Consider the following 15,195-nt stretch of genomic DNA (forward strand, 5'->3'; position numbering starts at 1 on the left):
TGGGTTATCCATGTTCCTCCTGCTTATAAACACTTTATGACACATTCCTCATTGTTTTTGCTTAAATGTACTATGATGTGTAGGTTTTTATTTATTTTTTATTTCAACAAATGTTTGATTTTTATTAGGACTGGTAAGCTAGTTCCATAGTTCTGTAGTTAAAAGATAAACTTTATGTAACACTGGTCAAGGTGAAATAGGATTTTTTTTTTCCTTTTTAAGTGTTAAAAGCTTTTCAACTAAGAGTGTTATATATGCGAGCCTGTCTATAAGACAGTGAAGTGAAAAGAGCTGTGATCATGATAAAAAAAAAACTCATCAAGGACACCACGATCATTTGCTAAAAATCTAGATAAGAGAACCATTCACTGTTTATGGTGCACAAAAATATTTGCTAAAGCTGAGCACATTTTAAATATGTTCTCAATGAATGATGCCAAAAATGTTTTTTGACATGATAAACACAAGTTGCAGTTGGTGGCTCGTTCCAAATACCAATTTTCACTTTTAAGGTGGAACCAGGTTTTATTAAAACTGCCCTCCAGTGCCTTGGTTAGAATTCATCCCAGGTCACAGTAACCGGTCAGCTTAGGAATCTGATTATAACCAGGTAAGTGGACAAATTCAGACCGTTTCGCTGTAGAAAGAACTGCCCTCATATGAAATGGATGTCACCTAATTGGCTATCCCAAAACAGCACATACTCCCACCTATAACCAGTCAGGGTGCAGACTCAGTCATTAACAAACTCACATTCCAATTATAAGGTTTTCTTGTGATGTGATGTGATTAGATTTTAACTAAAGGCATGGAAAAGTGAAATACTTAATTTCTATGGTTTTATTCTGACAGAACAGAAGCACATTTTTAAAAACATACACATTGATCCTGCTTGAAATTTGTTTTATTTCAATGTTAATATAGAACAAAAGAGGGTCTGTCATTTTCATAGTGGACATTACTGGTAGTTACCATAAGTAGCCCACCTAAATGGGGATGCTACATGTACCTCAGTTTATTCTTCACTCTATTACTAACACTTCTGTTTGCCTAAGGGAGCTCCTTAACAGAATCACATTGAATTGACTTTCTCACACCAAATCCGATCTAGCATGTCCCAGTTCAGTTGTCTTTGTCAATATGTATTTTATAAATGGAATGAATTAACAGATGCTGTTGGACTAAAACTGCTGGGGTAGCATTTGTATTGTTGCTGCTCTCGCAGGACAGCTAGGTAATACAGATGCCCAGGGATGAAAGTCATGCCTGCTTCATATAATGATGTCATTCTAAGAAGGCATTTTAAATAATTTTATAAAACATAGATTCTCAGAGCTTTTTCCTACAAATTGACATTCAAAAAGGAGTATGAAACAAACTGCTACTTGCAAGCCCCAAAATTAATTGTCTGAGTTGTTTATATCTGGTTTGGTAACTTATTTGAGTTTTTCTTGTATGAAATGACAATTTGGAATAAAAAGCTTTGATAATCTTGACTTAATAATAACTGTAATATTTGTCTAAGATGCATATAATTGCTTATAAGTGCAGTCTAATGAATGTATGCAAATCCTTCCCAATTTTTACTTTATTACAAAATAATGTAAAGGTGGTGAATGTTATGCTTATTTAAAAAAAAAACAGTAACAAGTAAAACAGAAAGTCATACATTACCATTAGTGGTTTAAAAATAGTAAATAAAATATGGAAATATGCATGGGACATGCTGTATATATTTTTAAAAGGTTGTATAATGTTAACATATAAATCACACTTTATATCTCCTATTAACAAACACATACTTTCAAATGTAACAAAGTCAAGAATGTGCTTGAAAAGAATTTCCGATTGTTTTGCCACAGCAAGGTTGAGGGTGTCACAGTTCAAAAGTTGTGATACTGTATTTGATAGAGCAGCCAGGGATCAAAAGGTAGACACATCTATTTTAGAAAATTGTCTAGCTGTTTATTTGCAACTCATTCATGCTGAAGTGATGCACTATGGGAATTACCACCAAATTCCACTCGGCAACATCTGCTCTCCCTAAGTGAGTTAGTGCACGTCAGACATCTTTATGTCAGAATATTGCAGTGATGGATGCAGTCCCCAGAAAATGTTGCATACAAATCTGGTGTGCCGTTCTGGCCATTAAGTGAAATTACTATTTAAATTAATGGTGCTGTCACAGTTTATCTGAGCAAAGAATGAACGCTGATTAGGGTATTAAGCAATTAGCAATTTATCATACTGGAACAAGGTTGATAGTAATTAAAGTAGTGATGGTTTACCCAAGGAAATAAAATAGGAGTCACTTCCTGTTAGACTAATAATAAACCCTGTGCTGGAGAAATAAAGTTCCTCCATAAAGAATATGAAAAAATAACCCATTCCTAAAATTCACTAGACTTTTATTTAGGAATTGAGTTGGAATTAATATTGAAGGTAACCAATAATATTGAAGGTAGCCAATACATTTAAAGCATTTAAGGTGCTTCCCTTAAATAGTTTTGACTAGTGTTTCCACCCATTTTACTAAACTGCTCCTTATTTTGCTTGGCTGTGTTGTTTTTCAACCTTTACTCCTGTGCAGTCCAAATTCCATTTACACTTCTGAAGGAAAGATCGACAGAATCGTTAGAAAATGCATCTTTGGGTTTTCCAAACTCGCAGATATTCTGCCGGTCAAAATGTTCGACACATGTTATCTAAGATCAAAATGTAAAACTACATAAAATGTCTCTACATCTACACTTTAGAAAAAAAGTACACATGAAAAAAATATGTTGTTTCTTATACTGGAGCTCTTCAGGTGGCAACCCTAGTTTTGCCAGTACCAGAAACAGGAAAACTCAGTAACTACAAAGTAATTTCAAGAATTATTTTCCTTTACTGGGGTTAGAAACACAGCCATGTTAACCTTGGATAGTTATGTTTCCACATTGTTATAACCAGCATGTATTTTGACTTCTGTAATTTTCATACCAGTATATTTATACACAATTATGTTTAAAAGCCAGGTATCTGTGAAAGAGACCATAAAATAGTCTTGTTGGGTTTTTATAGTATTACCAGTGTATTTTATAATTTATCATGATGCTCAGCTGTTTAACCCTGTCAGTCCTGGTCTATATCCTGGTCCTGGTCCATATCCTCGCACGGTATGTTACCATACAGTATGCCGTCGGAAATCATGTTGGAACCTTACGGGACTCCTAGGTCCTAGTCTGAGGTAGTGTATAAATATATGTAAACAATTTTTAAATTGGCCAATTCTCTATAAAGAAGTTCCTTCTTCAGCTTGACAAAGATAATTCACAACTGAAAGGGTTAAGCATTTTTCTGTTCCTTTGATATTTATGTAATTTTCCTTTTCTATTTTTTTTTATTTAAAAATACATATTGTTCCTTTTCTATAGGCATGTCCTGTTGCGGAGAACAATATGTGAATTTTTCAAATACAATATGCTGTACAGGCCTCAGTGGTGTATCCAGACCTCACTTTAAAGAAAATGGAACAGTTTCAGTGAAATGCTGTGGTTCTGAAATTATACCACCAATGGAAGAATGTTGCAATGGAGTTGGGTATAACCCTTTGAAATATGTGTGTGCTGACAAGCCTTCACCAGGAATGACATTACAGGTAAATAAATAATGCTTCGTGTTAAGGTTCCTTATGTTTCCTTCAAAACACATTCCACTGGTATAAGGCATACATTGAACTCATCATTTTCCTCAAACATGGATTGTGATGGTAGCCCTCATTTCAGTCATAATAGTTCTTGGTTAAGCTGTACAGACATTTTAAATTTGACCGGTGCTTTAAGAAGAAAAATGTAAAACCTAAAATAAAAGCAGATACAAGAAGACCAATTTCTGAAAAATGTTATGCTATATGAGATGTGGGTCACTGATGTTAGGATTCTAAGAAATTGTATTCCTCTTACAATATATTTAGAAAAAGCAGATACTGGTACATTTGAAACATTGTGAATTTCCAAAAATATATTTAAAAAGAGAATCCCTGCCACGGTCGTAATACAACATTTGATCAATCAGTAGCACTAAAAAGTTGATCAACATCACCTATATGACCTACATCCAGTGCACACAGTATATATACTGTATTATAATGTAAGTGTTACATACAGATGTGACAATCGGACTGACAGACAGACAGCCTCTGTTAACCCCACGTCATTTGCAAGTTCTTACTTTGGACAGGCGACGGTCGGACAGAAAAACAAAAGCTGAACAAAACAAATAAAATATATAGTAATAAAAAATGGAGGCCTCCCTCCTTGAATTCCCCTGACGCTGTCATATTCCTTCAAACTTCCTGATTCAGGATTTTTTTTTTTTTTTAAGTGTGTGTTCTGCGTCTTGCTTCGAAATGCAAGCAGTCAGCTAATGGATGCTGCACTTGAGTCTGTAAAGCATGAGACAGATATAGACCTCTAATTAGTTTGCCGGTTCAGTTGGAACATTTAGCTCTTCTCATGTGTGTTATCTATGTGCTGGGAAAATTGTCTACACGGGAGTCAAACTCATTACAGCACTGACAGGGGGACCTGTTGGGAATCATTCCCTGATTTTTGATGTCAGCTAGATTGAACTCCTCCAGAAGTCACTCCAGTAGGGCCCCTCATCCACAAACAGGAGTGCCGGTAGGATGTCAGACTCAGGCCAGTGGAAATGAATATTAAACCCATTGGTTTTTTGGAAATAACAGCCCCTGCCATGGTTGTAGGAATTGACTATACTAACACATTTAAAATGATTTGGACTTTCTTTGTTTGTTTTTTGTTTCCATATCACAATCATTTACTATAAACTCTCTTTTTCAGAAGACCCAATTTAAAAAATATAACTGGATATTATTAATACTCCATAATGGAATGCTGTTTTTCATGATTCACACTGTAAGTCTGCAGTGACATCCAGTTTTTGCCATAGGTCCTCATCCTGAACAGCAAAAAAAAGTGCATTTTAATTTTTGCCACAATTTAATGTACAGTATATATCTGCTGTGTGTATCTGTGGGTTTGCATTTCTGCCTGTATCTGTTGAGTAAAACCAAAATGTTTTATTGTTGTATTTTGTCTTACCAGGTGATATTCTGTCCCTCCTGTTCCCCAAAGGTCATAATGGCAATTGCCTCTGGGCATTTAAAGGCAGTGCCAAAATAATCCCACACTACTGAATTTATATGTGGGTGGGTGGGTGTGTGTGTATTTAATTATTTATATATTTAAAAATGTTTTGCCATGAAAACCTAAATAGGGTTAAGTTATCTTATTACTGCCAGGGTCATGGAATTCATATTGTAAATCTCCTGGCAATTGCATGTTACAGAGACAATAGCAAGCATTAAATATATAATGTAGAAGTTAATAACATTACTGCATGTCAAGTAATTATGAAAACAAGCAATTAGAAAATGGATCAGAGATTTCCTTTGACCTGAGTGGTCAATATGAGATCCCTAATCTCTGGTAAAGGACTTTGAATGTTGTCGTTCAAACTATGTTCTAAATCAATCCATCAGAAAATATGTAAATACAGTATTAATTTGTGTATTTTACCTTTTTTTCTGCTTGATAAAAGAAAAGCTCTGTTCTAGTACACGCCCTCTGAATGTTGTCTGTTTCCTCACTGTCCTATACGTTCAATCTCTCTATTTTAATTTAATATGGTAAATAAAGTTTAAAAACAAATGCAAATAGTGTTTACTGTCAGTGGCAATACTGTAACCACAACAGCAATAGCTACTAGTCTCTGGTTTTGAATGACAAGTTGTAGAAATCAAACAGCTGGAATCAGACTTTCAGAAACTTTATTTTAGAATATCATAATATCAACACAGACACGGTGCTCTCTTCTCTAACAAAGCCAGGAGGCTTTGAATGAACACACTGTGAACAAGTTACTGAACTAACATTTAACATTAAATACTGAAACTTACAAATACATAAACATGCTCTCAAATCCTAATTTCAAAATACAATTATTTAGATTTAAGAGGTAGATAAAAACAAACAGTTCACAAACCATGTTCACTTTTGTGTATGAGGTAGCATGAAGAACAGCTCCATGTAAGTAGAATATTTTTTTTTTAGTATTGAGTTATTATTTAGGCTATTGGAAATACCCATGACGCAGTATCTTCCAGCGCTTGGCTACTGAAGGCTGCCAGACCTCATATGGAATTCTGAGCAAACTGCATTACTCGTGGAATATATAGGAAAATGTTTGTATTCATTAGTAACAAAACCTAGAGCTTATGTTTGCCATACTATTGCAATAGAGATATACTATTAAGTTCTGTTTGTCCTGTGTTTTGGAGATGAGATTTTTTTTTTTGACATGTATTTTTCTTTTTACATTTGTCCTCTAACAGAAGGTCTTGGCTTTGTAGCCTTACGTATGATGAAACTACAGTATATGTGCACATGTGTAATTGTAATGGGAAGCTGTTATGTTCTGTATGTTGTAATGTACACCTGCGTATGGTAATGGGATGTATATATCCTTTATTAAGGATATAAATGTACTTGATTTCAACTTTGAACTGGTCAAAAAAGGTTGTTTAGCATAGTGGTTGCCTGGGAACCAAGAGATGTCTGTTTTGAATCCTGGTTTAGTCTTTTATTTAGAACAGGTTTGGAAAGTTTCCTTAACATCTTGTCCAACTTGCTGTTAAATGTGTGTTAAAGGTCAAACAAATATGCTATCCTAGGTAAATATTGCATGAAGAATATAAAAAGAGAGAAATGTGAATATTATTGTAGTTATATTAAATGTGTACAAAGAGTAGTTGCAGCTGCATCAAGTACAATATTTCACATAAAACCCAATGATAACAGCTGGATATGCATCAATGTCTGTGTTATACCTAATTGGCAAAATGTAAAAAAAAAAAATACAACTGGAGTGTTTCTAATTTATTTCAGATGCTATCTTTAAGTTGCATCCCCTCCATTGATTAAACATTGCACTTTTTACACGCTAGTTGACTAAGTTGTATTAAACATAGTGTTAATGTTATCAGTATGGTCATTAATGAGGATATAATGCAGTTGACTTTCCCTGACCAAATTAATTTTATTTGTCAACAGAAAGATTGCTTCCCAAGCATATTGTGCCCGATATCAATGGCAGCTGGAGCGTTTTGTGGCAAGTGCGAGTTTAACCCGGCAACCCACATCTGCACCTGGGTTGAAGGGTCACCCTCAGCAGTGCCTAATGAAGCAGTGCAGCAAGGCCTGTGTCCATCACCTGAGGAGACTGTCTACACCGGAGGCCCGAACAGATATACATTTACAGGTATCTGACAAGGCATTTGTCAAAAAATAACTTACAGATACAGAACATTAAGTATTTTCTATAATAAACATGATACTTTGTGTTACTTCATTGTACAGTATGTTTTAGCTTAGTGATTTCATTTAAAATTTTAACTGTAACATGCATATGTTATAGTCCTTTACACAATAGCCATGATATTTAATCTATACAGTGGCTCTCAAAAGTATTCACCTCCCCTTGGACTTTTCCACATTTTATTGTGTTACAACATGGAATCAAAATGGATTTAATTAGGAGTTTTTGCCACTGATCAACACAAAAAAGTCCATGTCAAAGTGAAAAATAAAATCTACAAATTGTTCTAAATTAATTACAAATATAAAACAGAAAATAATTGATTGCATAAGTATTCACCCCCTTTGCTATGACACACCTAAATAAGCTCTGGTACAACCAATTGTCTTTAGAAGTCACAGAATTAGTTGAATGGAGTACACCTGTGTGCAATTAAGGTGTTTCACATGATTTCAGATTAAATACACCTGTCTCTGGGAGGTCCCACAGTTGGTAGTACATTTCCTAACAAAAAACTACATCATGAAGACGAAGGAACATTCAAAGCAAATCCGGAATAAGGTTCTTCAAAAGCACCAATCAGGGGTAGGATATAAGAACATTTCCAAGGCATTGAATATCCCCCAGAGCACAGTAAAGTCCATTATTAAGAAATGGAGAGAATATGGCACAACTGTGAATCTGTCTAGAACAGGCCGTCCTCAAAAACTGAGTATCCAGGCAAGAAGGGCACTAGTCAGGGAGGCCACCAAGAGGCCTATGGCAACTCAAAAGGAGTTACAGTCTTCCACGGCTGAGCTGGGAGACACTGTGCATATGGCAACAATAGCCCGGGTGCTTCACAAAACTGGCCTTTATGGGAGAGTGGCAAAAAGAAAGCCATTGTTGAAAAGAAACTCACATCAAATCTTGGCTAGAGTTTGCCAGAAGGCATGTGGGAGACTGAGACAAAGTGGAAGAAGATTCTATGGTCTGATGAGACCAAAATAGAGCTTTTTGGCCTCAACGCTAAGCGCTATGTTTGGCGCAAGCCTAACACCGCACATCATCCTGAGAACACCATCCCTACCGTGAAGCATGGTGGTGGCAGCATCATGCTATGGGGATGCTTCTCTGCGTCAGGGCCTGGAAAGCTCGTGAAGATAGAGGGCAAAATGGATGCAGCAAAGTACAGAGAAATCCTGGAGGAAAACCTGTGAAGTCTGCAAGACCTGGGACTTGGGAGAATATTCATCTTCCAGCAGGACAATGACCCCAAACATATAGCCAAAGCCACACTGGAGTGGCTTAAAAACAAAAAGGTCCTGGAGTGGCCCAGTCAAAGCCCGGACCTCAATCCAATTGAGAATATGTGGAAAGAGTTGAAAATTGCTGTTCACCAAAGGTCCCCATCCAACTTGACGGAGCTTGAGCAATTTTGCAAAGAATAATGGGCAAAAATTGCAGTGTCCAGATGTGCAAAGCTGGTAGAGACTTATCCAAATAGACTAATGGCTGTAATTGCTGCCAAAGGTGCCTCTACCAAATATTGACTCAAGGGGGTGAATACTTATGCAATCAATTATTTTCTGTTTTATATTTGTAATTAATTTAGAACAATTTGTAGATTTTATTTTTCACTTTGACATGGACTTTTTTGTGTTGATCAGTGGCAAAAACTCCTAATTAAATCAATTTTGATTCCATGTTGTAACACAATAAAATGTGGAAAAGTCCAAGGGGGGTGAATACTTTTGAGAGGCACTGTAACTAAAAAACCTCAGATAGATTTCAATTTATTAAGAAACTAATTCAAGTTATGGATTCATGTAATGAAATGCTTGAGATCTCCCTAGACCTATTTTTTATGAGAAGATTAATCTAAATGGGTTTAATAGTTAAACTTTTACTTATAAACTTACTTTTAAATAAGTAAATAAAAATATGAAAGATGCATGTTTTTTTTTTATTTTAATGGCATTTTCTTCATAGCAATAACTTTAAAAAAAATATGACTGAACACTGTTGTATGAGTTGCAATGGTTTCTGGTAGTCGAGTATAAGAAAACTCAGAATTATTAGTGTTCTCTCAAAATACATTTTCTTCCTTTTAATAAATCTTTCTGGATTTTAGCTATTTATTTTTCTTCTTTATAACTCCATTGCAATTGGTTCTAAAAAAACATCCCTGCTTCCCTGAATGTTTTCTGTGTCTGCCATAAACACTTAAAACAATCAAATACAGTACATGTTTAACATACATTTCCAGGTATCCCTTGAAAATTATATATATATATATATATATATATATATAGTAATTAAATATATATTTCAAGGGTTCTATCCTGGTTAAATAAATACATTAAATACAAAATGTATGTGTCTTTTCATAAAAAAAAGTGACAGTAAACCATATTAGGTATAATTTACTGGAATTAATCATGTACAGTACATGCAGGTTAATGTTTGGAATTTCAGCAATTTTAACCAGGTTTGAATATTTGTTTACTGAATAGTGATGGAATGAAACCAAAAAAAAAAAAAAAGAAAATTGGAGTACCATTAATAAATAGATTTCTACTTATTTGTACCCCCTGATTATTTTGCAAACTAATCAAGCCCTAATAATTAGCTTGGACATAGTCTCATTTAGCTTTCTTGTTAAAATGCTGAAAATGAGAGAAAGGGAATAGTATTTCTTTGTATCTGATTTCTGGCTGTATCTCTTACAACATGTTTATAGGTACACATACCATTCTTTATCTCCATTCTCAAGAAAGTACAAAGGTAGATTTTTTGAGAGGAATACAAAAAAATCCTATTGGCATCAGTGCCATTGACATCATGAAATGTAATAATGTTTTATATTCAATAGACACCGACTTGGATCCGCATGTCACCTACAAGTACAGGGTAGCTGCTTGGAACAGTTATAGCCAGGGGTTCAGTGATTTCAGCAGCGCCACTACAGAGCAGGACGTGCCTCAAGGTGTAGGCCCACCTAGATGGAGGAAAGTGGACAACAGGGAAGACATTATACAGCTGAACTGGAAGCCTCCTGCACAGCCTAATGGTACACATTACTATAACTCTCAATACTTCAGGCTGAGCTCTTCCTTTTTATGAACAAAAAGTGCTTAAGGCTATATATCTTTTAAGAAATAAATAACATTTTCAGAAGCAGACATGAAACCGAATTACATTCCTGTTAGGTCCTGATGTAACGCATATGTCTTTCCTACTCTCATTAGTTATCAGACTCATACTCTTTAAAAATTTCTCTCAGCTGGGCTCATAACGCTTTCTCTGTGCATTATCTTGTGGCCTACTGACCAGTTCAAAATAAGGGCTCTGTTGTTCTGATTTGGCCATTTACCCCACTGTACAATACAATGACCGTAATCACCAGACCTGGGACAATATATTTATATTTGAGAGTTAATTTATAAATATTAAATATTTCAAGATTTTGTCGGCACTCAAATATTAATATAAACTAAATAGATGTTCATATAAAACTTCATGTGTTCTGTTTCACATCATTATAACACATGTATAAATATATTTGGAACAGAAATCAAAATATTTGAATATTTATATATATAGTGCCTTGCAAAAGTATTCAGACCCCTGACCAATTCTCTCATATTACTGAATTACAAATGGTACATTGAAATTTCGTTCTGTTTGATATTTTATTTTAAAACACTGAAACTCCAAATCAATTATTGTAAGGCGACATTGGTTTTATGTTGGAAAATATTTTAAGAAAAAGAAAAAAACTGAAATATCTTGCTTGCATAAGTATTCAACCCCTGTGCTGTGGAATCTCCCAGTTTACACCAATGAAAGAAATTGCCCTAACAAGGACACAATTACCTTACCATTGGCCTCCACCTGTGAACCATTAAAGTTGCTGTCACATTTTCTGGATAAAAACCCCACTGTTGAAGGATCATTGGTCAGGCTGTGAATCTGAAGGAAAATGAAGACCAAAGAACATTCTACAGAAGTTAGAGATAAAGTAATACAAATGCATAGATTAGGGAAAGGGTACAAAATAATATCCAAGTGTTTGGATATCCCAGTGAGCACAGTTGGATCAGTAATCAGGAAGTGAGACTGGGCATCTTGTTAAAATTGAAGGAAGAATGGATGGAGCAAAATACAGGGAACCTGCTTCAGTCCGCTAAAACACTGAAGCTTGGGAGGAAATTCACCTTTCAGCAGGACAATGATCCCAAGCACAAGGCCAAAGCAACATTGGAGTGGCTCAAGAACAAAAATCCCATTGAGAATCTGTGGCACTATTTGAAAATTGCGGTCCACAACCGTCGTCCAACCAACCTGAACAACCTGGAGCAAATCTTCCAAGAAGAATGGGCCAAAATCACTCCGACACTGTGTGCAAAGCTGGTACATACTTACCCCAAAAGACTTAAAGCTGTTATTGCAGCGAAAGGTGGCTCTACCAAATATTAATGTGTGGGGGGTTGAATACTTATGCAAGCAAGATATTTCAGTTTTTTATTTTTCTTAAAAATATTTCCCAACATAAAACCAATGTCACCTTACAATAATTGATTTTGAGTTTCAGTGTTTTAAAATAAAATATCAAACAGAACGAAATTTCAATGTACCATTTGTAATTCAGTAATATGAGAAAATTGGTCAAGGGTCTGAATGCTTTTGCAAGGCACTGTATATATATATATATATATATATATATATATATATATATATATATATATATATATACACACACACATACACAACAACATTATTTGAAATATTTAATTATTTAAAATCATATCAAATCAATTTGAAATATTTAAGTAAAATCAATATTTATCCCAGGTCTGCTAATCGCAGCATTTTATAAAGAATGATATTTGAGCAGTGGTACTTCCTGTCACTGTCGGTCCATTCCAGTCTAGGACCTTGTTTTAGCCATGTCCTTAATTACTGAATTGAGCAACTGAAGCAAGGTGTTCACCTTAGTAATTAAGGACCTGGTTGGAACAAGGTCCTGAACTGGAATGGATTGGATGAACCGCAAGTGACGAGTCAAAAGTATCCTAAATAGTAAATGGTGACAGTCCCAGCAGGTTCTACCCTGGTGTAGGATCCCCACGGGCCCCACATTTGCAAGGTGTTTGGTAGGGACATGTAGCCTTTCCTCAGTGATTATAACCTCTGTATCCTTCAGGAAAGTACAATGAGACGTGGATGTTAACACTGTTCCTTGTGAGCCAGCATGTTATGTTTTTGTTGTTTTACATCAGGCATCATCATTCATTATATTATCCTTCGAGATGGCAGTGAGCGCTTCAGAGGCACAGAGCACAGTTTTACAGACACAGGCGGCATTCAGCCATACCAGGAGTATTTTTATCAGCTGAGAGTTTGCACTGTTGTGGGCTGTACAGACAGCAGTAAGGTGGGTATGTTGGACTTGGTAAGATATTAGTTAAAAATATTGTAGTTCGAAAGAGAATCATCAATTGGAATATGTATTTTATCCTAAGTTAGTGTTTTGTATTTTCCAGTTACATACAATAGTATTTCAACTACAAAAGCAGAAGCAATTTCCTTCAATTTTGTAACTATACCACAATATGTGTAATTACAGTGGAATTAATATCACCCAATGTAATAGAATATTTCCTCCACCTCCAGTCTTAATATACTCACATGACTGGAAATTGCTTTTTCATTACCAAATAAATATTAAAAAGATCAGTGTTGTAAAATATGTGGGTTCCTGTTCTGAAATACTCGTAATTATAAATTATTACAGTTACATAAAACATAGACCAGTCTCAGGCTGGGCTAAACTTCAGAAATGTTCAGTATCTTAATACAAAGGGTTGACTCTGTACAGTAATCTAAACCCCTGCGCTGTATTATTTTAAAGACATGGCATATCCTTTTAAATTTATTGTTGGATTAACAAATCTGTATAAAATATGTCACTTTACATAATTGTAATGCCTGCTTTATCACTTAGCTGCCTTTGAAATGATTCATTTCGGGCAAGCCTTCGGGGACCATGACTGTTGTAAGACAACCGTCCTTTATGTTGATTCAAGCCATTTCATTATTAGAAAAAAAAGACAAAAAACTTTGATATCAATTTTACTATAAAATTTATATTTACTTTACTTTTCAATGGAATGGATGTTGTGTGTATCCTTCTAGGAGAGATAATCAGGGATTTTAATATTAAGGATTGCTGTTACTTCCTGGCACCTTATCACTGTCTGGTCCAGTTGCAATTGAAATCTGTGACCTACAATACATATTGTAAAGTGTGTTTAGTCCATACAGTAGTGTTATACTTTAAAATCCTACATATGCTGAAATAAGCAAGTGAATAAAGATCTTCAGTGCATCAGAAAGGAGTGGCAGTAAAACTGTTGTAAGTTACAGGTAGGGAAATATAGATTTGGTAATCAATCATTCCATATTTTAACCCTTTAAACAAAGAAGTATGGCAATGCCTACAACAGTGGTAACTTGTGGCTTTTTAAAACCTGTTCTACCAAAATAATGCACGATCAACGTGCATTGAAACCATTGAGATTGCCATTCACAACACGTGATGATCATGAATTATTTAGGCTGTGTGAATAGTCTTGGTCCATTCCAATTAGGTGTTAATTATTTTATAAAACATCCTGGGTTTAATTAAACAATTAAAGACCTGGTTAGAACAAAGCTTTTGACTAATTAATTAAATAATTAAGAACCTGGTTGGAACAAGGCCCTGGACTTGAAAGAACTGAAAGTCACAACTGAGTACCACTAGCCTTGGTATTGGCTTTGCTTAAATGTGTTATTGCTTGCACATTTTAACTGCTCTTTTTGGTTTGTATTACAGGACATACAGATTGATTTAAGTTTTGCAGACTTTCATAAATGTCACCCCCTCTAGAAATACATCTCGTCTTACAAGGCCTTTTTGGTGAATTGCTTTAATGAATCAGCGAATATTTATTTTTCCCATAGATTCCAATAACTAAAGTGGTACAACCCTTAAGCAGGACACAGTCTCCCCAAGAAAATCTGAAACCCCAAATATCTTGCCAACAGATACAATTATCAGACAACCCAGGATTTTCACCATCAACCCTCAGGAAATCATGCTTTAGCTCTAACCTGCTGCCTCATCCCATGGAGGAAAGGCCTGATTTAATATTACTAGACACTCTGTGAGAGTACAGAGTAGCTCAGCAAGAAAGATGGTTGCCTCAGGCTCAAGTGATGTATCTAAGGTTCACTACCATCCAAGAAAAGCTTAACTGGGTCTCGCAGCCCTTCTTAATAGTCTGCCACTCTTGAAGACAACAGTTTAAACCACTAGTGACATTCTATTAGAGCAGGATATCCAAACCTCTATTACAGCAAATTGCTCTGTAATTCTTTTTGTCTTTAGGTAGTTGCAGTGACTGTCCAGGGAGTCCCAGAGAATGTCCATCCACCAACAGTCACAGCGCTAGGTCCTACAGATTTGCAGCTGAGCTGGAGAGTACCTGCTAAACCAAATGGTATTATCAAGGAGTACCAGATTATTCAGACAGGGAGAGGGCTTATCTACACAGATGGTGCTGGTAGGATGCAATGCACTGTAACAGGTATGACAGATCTGGGAATTGACAGCCTTTAATTTCAACTAATGAATTGTTTAAAGAGTCATTGCCAATGATTCAAAATAATGTTTCCAGTTTTAATGCATTAAATCAAGTTTGTATGCATGAAACTGTTCTAGACAGTTCTTTGCTTTGTGAATATGGCCATCAGTTATTCTCTGAGAATCTCTGTCAGCTTTTGATT

General features: G+C 35.4%; 1 protein-coding gene across 1 annotated transcript; it reads left to right on the forward strand.

Moving 5' to 3' along the window:
• Nucleotides 1–3,423: 3,423 nt before the first annotated feature.
• On the forward strand, nt 3,424–14,996 carry LOC131728595 (usherin-like; the record flags this gene model as incomplete). Its single annotated transcript, XM_059019593.1, has 5 exons — nt 3,424–3,640; nt 7,116–7,323; nt 10,235–10,432; nt 12,645–12,799; nt 14,798–14,996. Coding segments are annotated over exons 1-5 (844 nt in total), but the record flags the coding sequence as incomplete, so codon positions are not given.
• Between the last annotated feature and the right edge of the window lie 199 nt (nt 14,997–15,195).

This window comes from Acipenser ruthenus, unplaced genomic scaffold, assembly GCF_902713425.1.
Source record: "Acipenser ruthenus unplaced genomic scaffold, fAciRut3.2 maternal haplotype, whole genome shotgun sequence".
NCBI classification, from domain to species: domain Eukaryota; kingdom Metazoa; phylum Chordata; class Actinopteri; order Acipenseriformes; family Acipenseridae; genus Acipenser; species Acipenser ruthenus.